Source organism: Oncorhynchus tshawytscha, unplaced genomic scaffold (genome assembly GCF_018296145.1).
Source record: "Oncorhynchus tshawytscha isolate Ot180627B unplaced genomic scaffold, Otsh_v2.0 Un_contig_7283_pilon_pilon, whole genome shotgun sequence".
Taxonomy (NCBI): domain Eukaryota; kingdom Metazoa; phylum Chordata; class Actinopteri; order Salmoniformes; family Salmonidae; genus Oncorhynchus; species Oncorhynchus tshawytscha.
In genome coordinates this window covers 112709-128874 of record NW_024609685.1, presented here as the reverse complement: position 1 = coordinate 128874, position 16166 = coordinate 112709, and the positions used below count along the sequence as shown (strand labels likewise).

Sequence of the window (16166 nt, the reverse complement as noted above, 5' to 3'; positions counted from 1 at the left end):
ATGCCTGCCAGCCAGGGTACCTACAGTACTATACCAGCTAGCCAGGGTACCTACAGTACTATACCAGCTAGCCAGGGTACCTACAGTACTATACCAGCTAGCCAGGGTACCTACAGTACTATACCAGCTAGCCAGGGTACCTACAGTACTATACCAGCTAGCCAGGGTACCTACAGTACTATACCAGCCAGGGTACCTACAGTACTATACCAGCCAGGGTACCTACAGTACTATACCAGCCAGGTTACCTACAGTACTATACCAGCCAGCCAGGGTACCTACAGTACTATACCAGCTAGCCAGGGTACCTACAGTACTATACCTGCTAGCCAGGGTACCTACAGTACTATACCTGCCAAACAGGGTACCTACAGTACTATACCAGGGTACCTACAGTACTATACCAGGGTACCTACAGTACTATGCCAGCCAGGGTACCTACAGTACTATGCCAGGGTACCTACAGTACTATGCCAGCCAGCCAGGGTATCTACAGTACTATGCCAGCCAGGATACCTACAGTACTATACCAGGGTACCTACAGTACTATGCCAGGGTACCTACAGTACTATGCCAGGGTACCTACATGCCAGCCAGGGTACCTACAGTACTATACCAGGGTACCTACAGTACTATACCAGGGTACCGACAGTACTATGCCAGGATACCTACAGTACTATACCAGGGTATCTACAGTACTATGCCAGCCAGCCAGGGTACCTACAGTGCTATACCAAGGTACCTACAGTACTATGCCAGCCAGACAGGGTACCTACAGTACTATACCAGGGTACCTACAGTACTATGCCAGGGTACCTACATGCCAGCCAGGGTACCTACAGTACTATACCAGGGTACCTACAGTACTATACCAGGGTACCGACAGTACTATGCCAGAGTACCTACAGTACTATACCAGGGTATCTACAGTACTATGCCAGCCAGGGTACCTACAGTACTATGCCAGCCAGGGTACCTACAGTACTATGCCAGCCAGGGTACCTACAGTACTATGCCAGCCAGGGTACCTACAGTACTATGCCAGCCAGGGTACCTACAGTACTATGCCAGCCAGGGTACCTACAGTACTATACCAGGGTACCTACAGTACTATGCCAGGGTACCTACAGTACTATGCCAGGGTACCTACAGTACTATGCCAGCCAGGGTACCTACAATACTATACCAGGGTACCTACAGTACTATGCCAGGGTACCTACAGTACTATGCCAGGGTACCTACAGTACTATGCCAGCCAGCCAGGGTACCTACAGTGCTATGCCAGGGTACCTACAGTACTATGCCAGGGTCACCTACAGTACTATACCAGGGTACCTACAGTACTATGCCAGCCAGGGTACCTACAGTACTATACCAGCCAGGGTACCTACAGTACTATACCAGCCAGGATACCTACAGTATTATACCAGGGTACCTACAGTACTATACCAGCCAGGATACCTACAGTACTATACCAGGGTACCTACAGTACTATGCCAGGGTACCTACAGTACTATACCAGGGTACCTACAGTACTATGCCAGGGTACCTACAGTACTATGCCAGGGTACCTACAGTACTATACCAGGGTATCTACAGTACTGTGTCAGCCAGGGTACCTACAGTACTATGCCAGGGTACCTACAGTACTATGCCAGCCAGCCAGGGTACCTACAGTGCTATGCCAGGGTACCTACAGTACTATGCCAGGGTCACCTACAGTACTATACCAGGGTACCTACAGTACTATGCCAGCCAGGGTACCTACAGTACTATACCAGCCAGGATACCTACAGTACTATACCAGGGTACCTACAGTACTATACCAGCCAGGATACCTACAGTACTATACCAGGGTACCTACAGTACTATGCCAGGGTACCTACAGTACTATGCCAGGGTACCTACAGTACTATGCCAGGGTACCTACAGTACTATGCCAGGGTACCTACAGTACTATGCCAGGGTACCTACATTACTATGCCAGGGTACCTACAGTACTATGCCAGGGTACCTACAGTACTATGCCAGCCAGCCAGGGTACCTACAGTGCTATGCCAGGGTACCTACAGTACTATGCCAGGGTACCTACAGTACTATGCCAGGGTACCTACAGTACTATGCCAGCCAGGGTACCTACAGTGCTATACCAGCCAGGATACCTACCGGCATAGTACTGTAGGAGAGTTGCAGGCTCATGCCTAGCAGAGTAGAAGGAGCGAGATAACAACTAGAAGGAGATTCACTTTCAGTGATATGAGTATTGAGCTCACAAAAATAAAAAATGGAATTCAAATAAACTACAGTATTATACCAGCCAGCCAGGGTACCTACAGTACTATGCCTGCCAGCCAGGGTACCTACAGTACTATACCAGCCAGGGTACCTACAGTACTATACCAGCTAGCCAGGGTACCTACAGTACTATACCAGCTAGCCAGGGTACCTACAGTACTATACCAGCTAGCCAGGGTACCTACAGTACTATACCAGCTAGCCAGGGTACCTACAGTACTATACCAGCTAGCCAGGGTACCTACAGTACTATACCAGCCAGGGTACCTACAGTACTATACCAGCCAGGGTACCTACAGTACTATACCAGCCAGGGTACCTACAGTACTATACCAGCCAGCCAGGGTACCTACAGTACTATACCTGCTAGCCAGGATACCTACAGTACTATACCAGCTAGCCAGGGTACCTACAGTACTATACCTGCCAGCCAGGATACCTACAGTACTATACCAGGGTACCTACAGTACTATACCAGGGTACCTACAGTACTATGCCAGCCAGGGTACATACAGTACTATGCCAGGGTACCTACAGTACTATGCCAGCCAGCCAGGGTATCTACAGTACTATACCAGCCAGGATACCTACAGTACTATACCAGGGTACCTACAGTACTATGCCAGGGTACCTACAGTACTATGCCAGGGTACCTACAGTACTATGCCAGGGTACCTACATGCCAGCCAGGGTACCTACAGTACTATACCAGGGTACCGACAGTACTATGCCAGGGTACCTACAGTACTATACCAGGGTATCTACAGTACTATGCCAGCCAGCCAGGGTACCTACAGTGCTATACCAAGGTACCTACAGTACTATGCCAGCCAGACAGGGTACCTACAGTACTATACCAGAGTACCTACAGTACTATACCAGGGTACCTACAGTACTATGCCAGGGTACCTACATGCCAGCCAGGGTACCTACAGTACTATACCAGGGTACCGACAGTACTATGCCAGAGTACCTACAGTACTATACCAGGGTACCTACAGTACTATGCCAGCCAGGGTACCTACAGTACTATGCCAGCCAGGGTACCTACAGTACTATGCCAGCCAGGGTACCTACAGTACTATGCCAGCCAGGGTACCTACAGTACTATGCCAGCCAGGGTACCTACAGTACTATGCCAGCCAGGGTACCTACAGTACTATGCCAGGGTACCTACAGTACTATACCAGGGTACCTACAGTACTATGCCAGGGTACCTACAGTACTATACCAGGGTATCTACAGTACTGTGCCAGCCAGGGTACCTACAGTACTATGCCAGGGTACCTACAGTACTATGCCAGCCAGGGTACCTACAATACTATACCAGGGTACCTACAGTACTATGCCAGGGTACCTACAGTACTATGCCAGGGTACCTACAGTACTATGCCAGCCAGCCAGGGTACCTACAGTGCTATGCCAGGGTACCTACAGTACTATGCCAGGGTCACCTACAGTACTATACCAGGGTACCTACAGTACTATGCCAGCCAGGGTACCTACAGTACTATACCAGCCAGGATACCTACAGTACTATACCAGGGTACCTACAGTACTATACCAGCCAGGATACCTACAGTACTATGCCAGGGTACCTACAGTACTATGCCAGGGTACCTACAGTACTATGCCAGGGTACCTACAGTACTATGCCAGGGTACCTACAGTACTATGCCAGGGTACCTACAGTACTATGCCAGGGTACCTACAGTACTATGCCAGGGTACCTACAGTACTATGCCAGGGTACCTACAGTACTATGCCAGGGTACCTACAGTACTATGCCAGCCAGCCAGGGTACCTACAGTGCTATGCCAGGGTACCTACAGTACTATGCCAGGGTACCTACAGTACTATGCCAGGGTACCTACAGTACTATGCCAGCCAGGGTACCTACAGTACTATACCAGCCAGGATACCTACCGGCATAGTACTGTAGGAGAGTTGCAGGCTCATGCCTAGCAGAGTAGAAGGAGCGAGATAACAACTAGAAGGAGATTCACTTTCAGTGATATGAGTATTGAGCTCACAAAAATAAAAAATGGAATTCAAATAAACTACAGTATTATACCAGCCAGCCAGGGTACCTACAGTACTATGCCTGCCAGCCAGGGTACCTACAGTACTATGCCAGCCAGGGTACCTACAGTACTATACCAGCTAGCCAGGGTACCTACAGTACTATACCAGCTAGCCAGGGTACCTACAGTACTATACCAGCTAGCCAGGGTACCTACAGTACTATACCAGCTAGCCAGGGTACCTACAGTACTATACCAGCTAGCCAGGGTACCTACAGTACTATACCAGCTAGCCAGGGTACCTACAGTACTATACCAGCCAGGGTACCTACAGTACTATACCAGCCAGGGTACCTACAGTACTATACCAGCCAGGTTACCTACAGTACTATACCAGCCAGCCAGGGTACCTACAGTACTATACCAGCTAGCCAGGGTACCTACAGTACTATACCTGCTAGCCAGGGTACCTACAGTACTATACCTGCCAGCCAGGGTACCTACAGTACTATACCAGGGTACGTACAGTACTATACCAGGGTACCTACAGTACTATGCCAGCCAGGGTACCTACAGTACTATGCCAGGGTACCTACAGTACTATGCCAGCCAGCCAGGGTATCTACAGTACTATGCCAGCCAGGATACCTACAGTACTATACCAGGGTACCTACAGTACTATGCCAGGGTACCTACATGCCAGCCAGGGTACCTAAAGGAGTACTATACCAGGGTACCTACAGTACTATACCAGGGTACCGACAGTACTATGCCAGGGTACCTACAGTACTATACCAGGGTATCTACAGTACTATGCCAGCCAGCCAGGGTACCTACAGTGCTATACCAAGGTACCTACAGTACTATGCCAGCCAGACAGGGTACCTACAGTACTATACCAGGGTACCTACAGTACTATACCAGGGTACCTACAGTACTATGCCAGGGTACCTACATGCCAGCCAGGGTACCTACAGTACTATACCAGGGTACCTACAGTACTATACCAGGGTACCTACAGTACTATGCCAGAGTACCTACAGTACTATAGCCAGGGTACCTACAGTACTATGCCAGCCAGGGTACCTACAGTACTATGCCAGCCAGGGTACCTACAGTACTATGCCAGCCAGGGTACCTACAGTACTATGCCAGCCAGGGTACCTACAGTACTATGCCAGCCAGGGTACCTACAGTACTATACCAGGGTACCTACAGTACTATACCAGGGTACCTACAGTACTATGCCAGGGTACCTACAGTACTATACCAGGGTATCTACAGTACTGTGCCAGCCAGGGTACCTACAGTACTATGCCAGGGTACCTACAGTACTATGCCAGCCAGGGTACCTACAATACTATACCAGGGTACCTACAGTACTATGCCAGGGTACCTACAGTACTATGCCAGGGTACCTACAGTACTATGCCAGCCAGCCAGGGTACCTACAGTGCTATGCCAGGGTACCTACAGTACTATGCCAGGGTCACCTACAGTACTATACCAGGGTACCTACAGTACTATGCCAGCCAGGGTACCTACAGTACTATACCAGCCAGGATACCTACAGTACTATACCAGGGTACCTACAGTACTATACCAGCCAGGATACCTACAGTACTATGCCAGCGTACCTACAGTACTATGCCAGGGTACCTACAGTACTATGCCAGGGTACCTACAGTACTATGCCAGGGTACCTACAGTACTATGCCAGGGTACCTACAGTACTATGCCAGGGTACCTACAGTACTATGCCAGCCAGCCAGGGTACCTACAGTGCTATGCCAGGGTACCTACAGTACTATGCCAGGGTACCTACAGTACTATGCCAGGGTACCTACAGTACTATGCCAGCCAGGGTACCTACAGTACTATACCAGCCAGGATACCTACAGTACTATACCAGGGTACCTACAGTACTATACCAGCCAGGATACAGTACTATACCAGCCAGGGTACCTACAGTACTATGCCAGGGTACCTACAGTACTATGCCAGGGTACCTACAGTACTATGCCAGGGTACCTACAGTACTATGCCAGGGTACCTACAGTACTATGCCAGGGTACCTACAGTACTATGCCTGCCGGCATAGTACTGTAGGAGAGTTGCAGGCTCATGCCTAGCAGAGTAGAAGGAGCGAGATAACAACTAGAAGGAGATTCACTTTCAGTGATTTATGTGAGACAAAAGGAAGTGTCATCTGTTCAAAGGAAAACAACATGCCTGTTATTCATGTCAGGCCTTGGCATTATAGTGCATATAGTCGTCTGGGGTTGGGCCGGGGTTGGCCGGGGTTGGCCGGGGTAGACCGTCATGATGAATAAGAATTTGTTCTTAACCGACTTGCGTACTTAAATAAAGGTTAAATAAAAAAAGATTTGTGTTTTTAGTTGTACTTTGCCATTAAACAGCCATTAAATAGCCCTGGCTGTTAAGTGATGTGTAAACCCAGACAGCTGAAAGACTTCTGGCCTTGATTCACAGATGGGAGGTTATTGTTCATCTGAGGGTATAGACTAGAGAGAGAGGAGCTGATGGGAGGTTATTGTTCATCTGAGGGTAGAGACTAGAGAGAGGAGCTGATGGGAGGTTATTGTTCATCTGAGGGTAGAGACTAGAGAGAGGAGCTGATGGGAGGTTATTGTTCATCTGAGGGTAGAGACTAGAGAGAGGAGCTGATGGGAGGTTATTGTTCATCTGAGGGTGTAGACTAGAGAGAGAGAGAGGAGCTGATGGGAGGTTATTGTTCATCTGAGGGTAGAGACTAGAGAGAGAGGAGCTGATGGGAGGTTATTGTTCATCTGGGGGTAGAGACTAGAGAGAGAGAGAGGAGCTGATGGGAGGTTATTGTTCATCTGAGGGTAGAGACTAGAGAGAGAGAGGAGCTGATGGGAGGTTATTGTTCATCTGAGGGTAGAGACTAGAGAGAGAGAGGAGCTGATGGGAGGTTATTGTTCATCTGAGGGTATAGACTAGAGAGAGAGAGGAGCTGATGGGAGGTTATTGTTCATCTGAGGGTAGAGACTAGAGAGAGAGAGGAGCTGATGGGATGTTATTGTTCATCTGAGGGTAGAGACTAGAGAGAGAGAGGAGCTGATGGGAGGTTATTGTTCATCTGGGGGTAGAGACTAGAGAGAGGAGCTGATGGGAGGTTATTGTTCATCTGAGGGTAGAGACTAGAGAGAGGAGCTGATGGGAGGTTATTGTTCATCTGAGGGTAGAGACTAGAGAGAGAGAGGAGCTGATGGGATGTTATTGTTCATCTGAGGGTAGAGACTAGAGAGAGGAGCTGATGGGAGGTTATTGTTCATCTGAGGGTAGAGACTAGAGAGAGAGAGGAGCTGATGGGATGTTATTGTTCATCTGAGGGTATAGACTAGAGAGAGAGAGGAGCTGATGGGATGTTATTGTTCATCTGAGGGTAGAGACTAGAGAGAGAGGAGCTGATGGGAGGTTATTGTTCATCTGAGGGTAGAGACTAGAGAGAGAGAGGAGCTGATGGGATGTTATTGTTCATCTGAGGGTGTAGACTAGAGAGAGAGAGGAGCTGATGGGAGGTTATTGTTCATCTGAGGGTGTAGACTAGAGAGAGAGAGAGGAGCTGATGGGATGTTATTGTTCATCTGAGGGTAGAGACTAGAGAGAGAGAGCTGATGGGATGTTATTGTTCATCTGAGGGTAGAGACTAGAGAGAGAGGAGCTGATGGGAGGTTATTGTTCATCTGAGGGTAGAGACTAGAGAGAGAGAGAGCTGATGGGAGGTTATTGTTCATCTGAGAGACTAGAGAGAGAGGAGCTGATGGGATGTTATTGTTCATCTGAGGGTAGAGACTAGAGAGAGAGCTGATGGGAGGTTATTGTTCATCTGAGGGTAGAGACTAGAGAGAGAGAGGAGCTGATGGGAGGTTATTGTTCATCTGAGGGTAGAGACTAGAGAGAGAGAGGAGCTGATGGGAGGTTATTGTTCATCTGAGGGTGTAGACTAGAGAGAGAGAGAGCTGATGGGAGGTTATTGTTCATCTGAGGGTAGAGACTAGAGAGAGGAGCTGATGGGAGGTTATTGTTCATCTGAGGGTAGAGACTAGAGAGAGAGAGCTGATGGGAGGTTATTGTTCATCTGAGGGTAGAGACTAGAGAGAGAGAGGAGCTGATGGGAGGTTATTGTTCATCTGGGGGTAGAGACTAGAGAGAGGAGCTGAACTCTGCTGTATCTGAATGAAGCTTTAGAATGAGCATCATGTAGTTATGGACTCAATGATGGACTCACTGTAGCAGCACTTTGCAGTTGTTGTTAAATGAAAAGCATGTTACAATGTAAATGTCTTGCTGTTATTTCTGGTCCTGCAGTTTGTCTTCATAGATAGTAAAGGAACAGGCTGTAAAGACTCTGCCACAGAGCGTGAGGGACACTAGTGAAAAGACTGCTTCTAACTGTTGTTCCTATTTTCTTTCACAGGAAAGAGCTGGAGTCTCTCAAAGGTAAGAACCCATCTAAACAGAACCCATCTAAACAGAACCCATCTAAACAGAACCCATCTAAACAGAACATTATTCTCATGTACAGTCAGTAAGATGTCCTCTAAACAGAACAGTATTCTGTACAGTCAGTAAGATGTCCTCTAAACAGAACAGTATTCTGTACAGTCAGTAAGATGTCCTCTAAACAGAACAGTATTCTGTACAGTCAGTAAGATGTCCTCTAAACAGAACAGTATTCTGTACAGTCAGTAAGATGTCCTCTAAACAGAACAGTATTCTCATGTACAGTCAGTAAGATGTCCTCTAAACAGAACAGTATTCTCATGTACAGTCAGTAAGATGTCCTCTAAACAGAACAGTATTCTCATGTACAGTCAGTAAGATGTCCTCTAAACAGAACAGTATTCTCATGTACAGTCAGTAAGATGTCCTCTAAACAGAACAGTATTCTCATGTACAGTCAGTAAGATGTCCTCTAAACAGAACAGTATTCTCATGTACAGTCAGTAAGATGTCCTCTAAACAGAACAGTATTCTGTACAGTCAGTAAGATGTCCTCTAAACAGAACAGTATTCTCAGTAAGATGTCCTCTAAACAGAACAGTATTCTCATTACAGTCAGTAAGATGTCCTCTAAACAGAACAGTATTCTCATCAGTCAGTAATATGTCCTGAACAGTATGGATCTTCATGTACATTACACCTCCAATAGAATGAACAGTGCTACATTACAACAGTAAGATGTCCTCTAAACAAACAGAATGTACAGTCAGTGATGTCCTCCAATAGATTATTCTACATTACAGTCACGATGTCCTCCAATAGAATGAACAGTGCTACATTACAGAATGAATGAACAGTGCCTATGTACAGTCAGTACATTACAACATGCTACAGTACGTCCTCCAATAGAATGAACAGTGTGACATTACAACGTTCACCTCCAATAGAATGAACAGTGCTACATTACAACGTTACGTCACCTCCAATAGAATGAACAGTGCTACATTACATATCCTAGTGCTACATTACAACGTTACGTCATCAATAGAATGAACAGTGCTACATTACAACGTTACGTCACCTCCAATAGAATGAACAGTGCTACATTACAACGTTACGTCACCTCCAATAGAATGAACAGTGCTACATTACAACATTACGTCACCTCCAATAGAATGAACAGTGTGACATTACAACGTTACGTCACCTCCAATAGAATGAACAGTGCTACATTACAACGTTACGTCACCTCCAATAGAATGAACAGTGTGACATTACAACGTTACGTCACCTCCAATAGAATGAACAGTGCTGACATTACAACATTACTTCACCTCCAATAGAATGAACAGTGTGACATTATAACATTACGTCACCTCCAATAGAATGAACAGTGCTACATTACAACGTTACGTCACCTCCAATAGAATGAACAGTGCTACATTACAACGTTACGTCACCTCCAATAGAATGAACAGTGCTACATTACAACGTTACGTCACCTCCAATAGAATGAACAGTGCTACATTACAACGTTACGTCACCTCCAATAGAATGAACAGTGCTACATTACAACATTACGTCACCTCCAATAGAATGAACAGTGCTACATTACAACATTACGTCACCTCCAATAGAATGAACAGTGCTACATTACAACATTACGTCACCTCCAATAGAATGAACAGTGCTACATTACAACGTTACGTCACCTCCAATAGAATGAACAGTGCTACATTACAACGTTACGTCACCTCCAATAGAATGAACAGTGCTACATTACAACGTTACGTCACCTCCAATAGAATGAACAGTGCTACATTACAACGTTACGTCACCTCCAATAGAATGAACAGTGTGACATTACAACGTCACCTCCAATAGAATGAACAGTGCTACATTACAACGTTACGTCACCTCCAATAGAATGAACAGTGCTACATTACAACGTTACGTCACCTCCAATAGAATGAACAGTGCTACATTACAACGTTACGTCACCTCCAATAGAATGAACAGTGCTACATTACAACGTTACGTCACCTCCAATAGAATGAACAGTGCTACATTACAACGTTACGTCACCTCCAATAGAATGAACAGTGCTACATTACAACGTTACGTCACCTCCAATAGAATGAACAGTGCTACATTACAACGTTACGTCACCTCCAATAGAATGAACAGTGCTACATTATAACATTACGTCACCTCCAATAGAATGAACAGTGCTACATTACAACATTACGTCACCTCCAATAGAATGAACAGTGCTACATTACAACGTTACGTCACCTCCAATAGAATGAACAGTGCTACATTACAACGTTACGTCACCTCCAATAGAATGAACAGTGCTACATTACAACGTTACGTCACCTCCAATAGAATGAACAGTGCTACATTACAACGTTACGTCACCTCCAATAGAATCACCTCATCTTTACTTTATACCGGGTCATAATATGATGGATCTCCACTAAAGGGCCTCTGGATGCAGATCAATTCAATAGAATGAACAGAACTCACTAATAGAATGAACAGTGTTTTGTGTGTGTGTGTGTGAATGAACAGTGTGTTATGTGTGTGACAGGTGAATGAACAGTGCTACATTACAACATGTGACAACAGTGTGTGTGTCCAATAGAATGAACAGTGCTGTGTTACAACAGGCGTGTCCAATAGAATGAACAGTGCTACATTATGTGTGTGTGTAGAATGAACAGTGCGTGTGTACAACGTGTGTCACCTGTGAATGAACAGTGCTACATTATGTGTGTGTGTCACCTCCAATAGAATGAACAGTGCTACATTATAACATGTGACAGGCGTGTAGAATGAACAGTGCTACATTATAACATGTGTCACAATAGGTGTGCTACATTATAACATGTGTGTGTGTGAACAGTGCGTTATAACATGTGTGTAGAATGAACAGTGTGTTATAACAGTGCTACATTATAACAGGCGTAGAATGAACAGTGCTACATTATAACATGTAGAATGTGTGTGTGTGAATGACAGGCGTGTGTTATGTGTGTGTGAATGAACAGTGTGTGTGACATTATAACGTTGTCCAATAGAATGAACAGTGCTACATTATAACGTGTAGAATGAACAGTGCGTGTGTCACCTCCAATAGAATGAACAGTGTTATAACGTTACAGGAACAGTGTGTTACAACGTGTGTGAATGAACAGTGCGTGTGTTACAACAGGTGTCCAATAGTGAAATTACAACGTTGAATGAACAGTGTGACAGGCGTGTGTGTAGAATGAACAGTGCTGTTACAGGCGTGTGTAGAATGAACAGTGCTACATTACAACGTGTGTCCAATGAATGAACAGGCGTGTGTGTGTGTTATAACATTACGTCATCTCCAATAGAATGAACAGTGTGACATTATAACATGTCACAACGAATGAACAGTGTGTTATAACATTGTCACCTCCAATAGAATGAACAGTGTGACATTACAACGTGTGTCCAATGAATCACCTCATCTTTACTTTATACCGGGTCATAGGCGTGATGGATCTCCACTAAAGGGCCTCTGTCACTGTGTGCTGAATGGGATGCAGATCAATGTGACAGAACTCACTATTTCTATGTGTTTGTGTGTGTGTGTGTGTGTGTGTGACAGGTGTGTGTGTGTGTGTGTGTGTGTGTGTGTGTGGTGTGTGTGTGTGTGTGTGTGTGTGTGTGTGTGTGTGTGTGTGACAGGCGTGTGTGTGTGACAGAATCTTCCTGTACTGAGACGACGTCTGGCAGACAGGCCTGAAAGAGAACATCATCACGACTGTGGTTTTGCTCAACATCTCAACGTATTTGATGTGCACGCTCATTAGTTTAATGACCTCTTAACGTGAACCCCCCCAGGGAATAAAATATGTTTCACAGCTATATACACAGTATTCTCACAGAATAGCTAGTTGTGACATTATCGAAGCGAACATGATGAGATTCCCTTGTTGGAGGCAGTTTACTGGCTCCCAGGCTGAATCCCAAAGGACACCCTGTTCTCTATATAGTGCACTGCTTTTGACCAGAGGTCCTGGTCGTGCACTAAATAGGGAATAGAGTGTCATTTGGGACGCAGACACAGTGAGAGTCAGGGAGGGGAGGAGAGATGATGTGGGAGGAGGGGGGGAGGAGGGATGATGTGGGAGGGGAGGAGGAGGGGGAGGAGGGATGATGTGGGAGGGGGGGGAGGAGGAGGGGAGGAGAGATGATGTGGGAGGGGAGGGAGGGGAGGAGAGATGATGTGGGAGGGGAGGAGGAGGGGGAGGAGAGATGATGTGGGAGGGGAGGGGGAGGAGGGGGGAGGAGAGATGATGGGGAGAGGGAGGAGGATGGAGGGGGGAGGAGAGATGATGGAGGGAGGGGAGGAGAGATGATGGGGAGGGGAGGAGGAGGGGAGGAGAGATGATGTAGGAGGGGAGGAGAGATGATGTGGGAGGGGACGAGGAGGGGAGGAGGAGATGATGTAGGAGGGGAGGAGGAGGGGTGGGGAGGAGGAGATGATGGAGGAGGGGAGGAGGAGAGATGATGGAGGAGGGGAGGAGAGATGAGATGAGGGAGGAGGAGGAGGATGATGGGAGGGGAGGAGGAGAGATGATGGAGGAGGAGGAGGAGAGATGATGTAGGAGGGGAGGAGGAGGAGATGAGGAGGAGGGGAGGAGAGATGATGTAGGAGGGGAGGAGGAGAGATGATGTAGGAGGGGAGGAGGAGAGATGATGTAGGAGGGGAGGAGGAGATGATGATGTAGGAGGGGAGGAGGAGAGATGATGTAGGAGGGGAGGAGGAGGATGGTGTAGGAGGGGAGGAGGAGAGATGATGTAGGAGGGGAGGAGGAGAGATGATGTAGGAGGGGAGGGGGGGGAGGAGAGATGATGTAGGAGGGGAGGAGGAGGGGAGAGAGATGATGGAGGGGAGGAGAGATGATGTAGGAGGGGAGGAGGAGAGGGAGGAGGAGGATGTAGGAGATGATGTAGGAGGGGAGGAGGAGAGATGATGTAGGAGGGGAGGAGGAGAGATGATGGGGAGGGGAGGAGAGATGATGGGGAGGGGAGGAGGGGGAGGAGAGATGATGTGGGAGGGGAGGAGGAGGGGAGGAGAGATGATGTGGGAGGGGAGGAGGAGGGGAGGAGAGATGATGTAGGAGGGGAGGAGGAGGGGAGGAGAGATGATGTGGGAGGGGAGGAGGAGGGGAGGAGAGATGATGTAGGAGGGGAGGAGGAGGGGAGGAGAGATGTGGGAGGGGAGGAGGAGAGATGATGTGGGGACGGGATGAGGGGAGGGAGGAGGAGGGGAGGAGAGATGATGTGGGAGGGGAAGAGGAGGGGAGAGGAGTGATGATGTAGGAGGGGAGGAGGAGGAGAGATGATGTGGGAGGGGAAGAGGAGGGGAGGAGTGATGATGTAGGAGGGGAGGAGGAGAGATGATGTGGGAGGGGAAGAGGAGGGGAGGAGTGATGATGTAGGAGGGGGAGGAGGAGGAGGAGGAGAGATGATGTGGGAGGGGGAGGAGGAGGGGAGGAGAGATGATGTGGGAGGGGGGAGGAGGGGAGGAGAGATGATGTAGGAGGGGAGGAGGAGGGGAGGAGAGATGATGTGGGAGGGGAGGAGGAGAGATGATGTGGGAGGGGAGGAGGAGGGGAGTAGAGATGATGTGGGAGGGGAAGAGGAGTGGAGGAGAGATGATGTAGGAGGGGAGGAGGAGGGGAGGAGAGATGGATCAACCTGACTGTAAAGGTCTGCCTGACAGTGATGTGTCCAGAAAAGAGTTTGACGCTAGAAGCTTAGTCCTGTCCAGTGTCTATAATGAATCATTCATGAGCCATTCAATAACCACTTTACTAGTGTGTGTGGTACTAAAAAAGAAAATAGCGATTTGGATGTTGCTATGCAGAGTTGCGTTCTCAGGATATGAATAATGGAAGGGGATCAATGAGTGTGTCTGTTGTGGTCTTTTAAACAGGTAGGCTGTTCTCTGTGAAATGTTATTGTCCATGGATATTCTCATCTGGAAATGTTACGTGGTAGAATACATATTCTTTTTGTATAGTTAATATTCATACGTGGCTTTTATTTTGTATTAAAACATATAAATTAAACTGAATGGGCCAGAATAGCAGTAAGACACAAGATTTTAGCTTCAGGGGGTACATTTCCTTGAAATTCTCCTCGCCTCATTATGCATGACATTAATTTCCTGTTGTAGCCAGGATGGGAACTGCTTAGAACTCCCCACCACCTTGCTATTTTAGTCGGAGTGATCTATCACATTAGATATACCACAGAGATAATGTCACAATAAGGAGTTAAAGAAAGAAAGGAATTAGATAGTCGTTTGTCCCCTTCAGCGAGCTGAGACATAAGCAAGCTGAGACATAAATTGCATCTCTTTTCAGAGATGTATATTTTATATGTCTGTTCCCTACACTTTTAGATTTGTTTAGTCAGAATTTAAGCAGTGTTTGTATCCCAAATAGCACCCAATACCCTATATAGTGCACTATTTTTGGCCTGGGCCCTGGTCAATAGGGTGCCATTTGGGATGCTACCTTGAAGCAGTGTAGTCTTGTTCAGTACTGCAGGAGCAGAGCCTTTCTAGTAGAAAGAGAGAGAGAGCTGCTGAGCTAATGTGAGATTAAACTAAAGGCTTGTGTCTTAACCACAGACGGAACTGGCGTGACCGTGTCTTGACCGCAGACGGAACGGGCGTGACCGTGTCTTGACCGCAGACGGAACGGGCGTGACCGTGTCTTGACCGCAGACGGAACGGGCGTGACCGCGTCTTGACCGCAGACGGAACGGGCGTGACCGCGTCTTGACCGCAGACGGAACGGGCGTGACCGCGTCTTGACCGCAGACGGAACGGGCGTGACCGCGTCTTGACCGCAGACGGAACGGGCGTGACCGCGTCTTGACCGCAGACGGAACGGGCGTGACCGCGTCTTGACCGCAGACGGAACGGACGGGAGAGACTGTTCTAAGCTCAGTCACAGAATCTATTCCGCTGTCAGGGATCTTAACTAAAGACATGGAAGTTTTCGTGGTTCTTTTATAGAAACTCATCTAGCTAGGTGCTTTGAATTTCTAATGCAGTAGGTGTGTCAATCCCTCCTCCACAGTAGTCTCTATAGAGATCAATCTCAATCAATATCTCTTAAGAGCTTCTCTTCAGCAAAAAGACCATTTTAACTCAACTTGGAAGAGCACCGTACATTTAATGTATCTTTATATAGCAAATGCCGAGGATAAGGTTAATTACCTGATCATTTGCATAGCATTATGATATGCAGATTGTACAGTAGCTCAGTGGTTCCCAAACATTTTCACAGAGGATTAAAT

The 16166-nt window shown here is 47.3% G+C and overlaps 1 protein-coding gene across 1 annotated transcript in view; it reads left to right on the top strand.

The window, feature by feature from the left end:
- Positions 1-16166, top strand: part of dtnbp1a (dystrobrevin binding protein 1a) — a 56385-nt gene that overhangs the window by 14619 nt on the left and 25600 nt on the right. The window contains exon 7 of the mRNA XM_042316936.1: positions 8785-8807. Within this exon, the coding sequence (XP_042172870.1) occupies positions 8785-8807 (23 nt within the window). The remainder of the gene's footprint in view (positions 1-8784; positions 8808-16166) is intronic.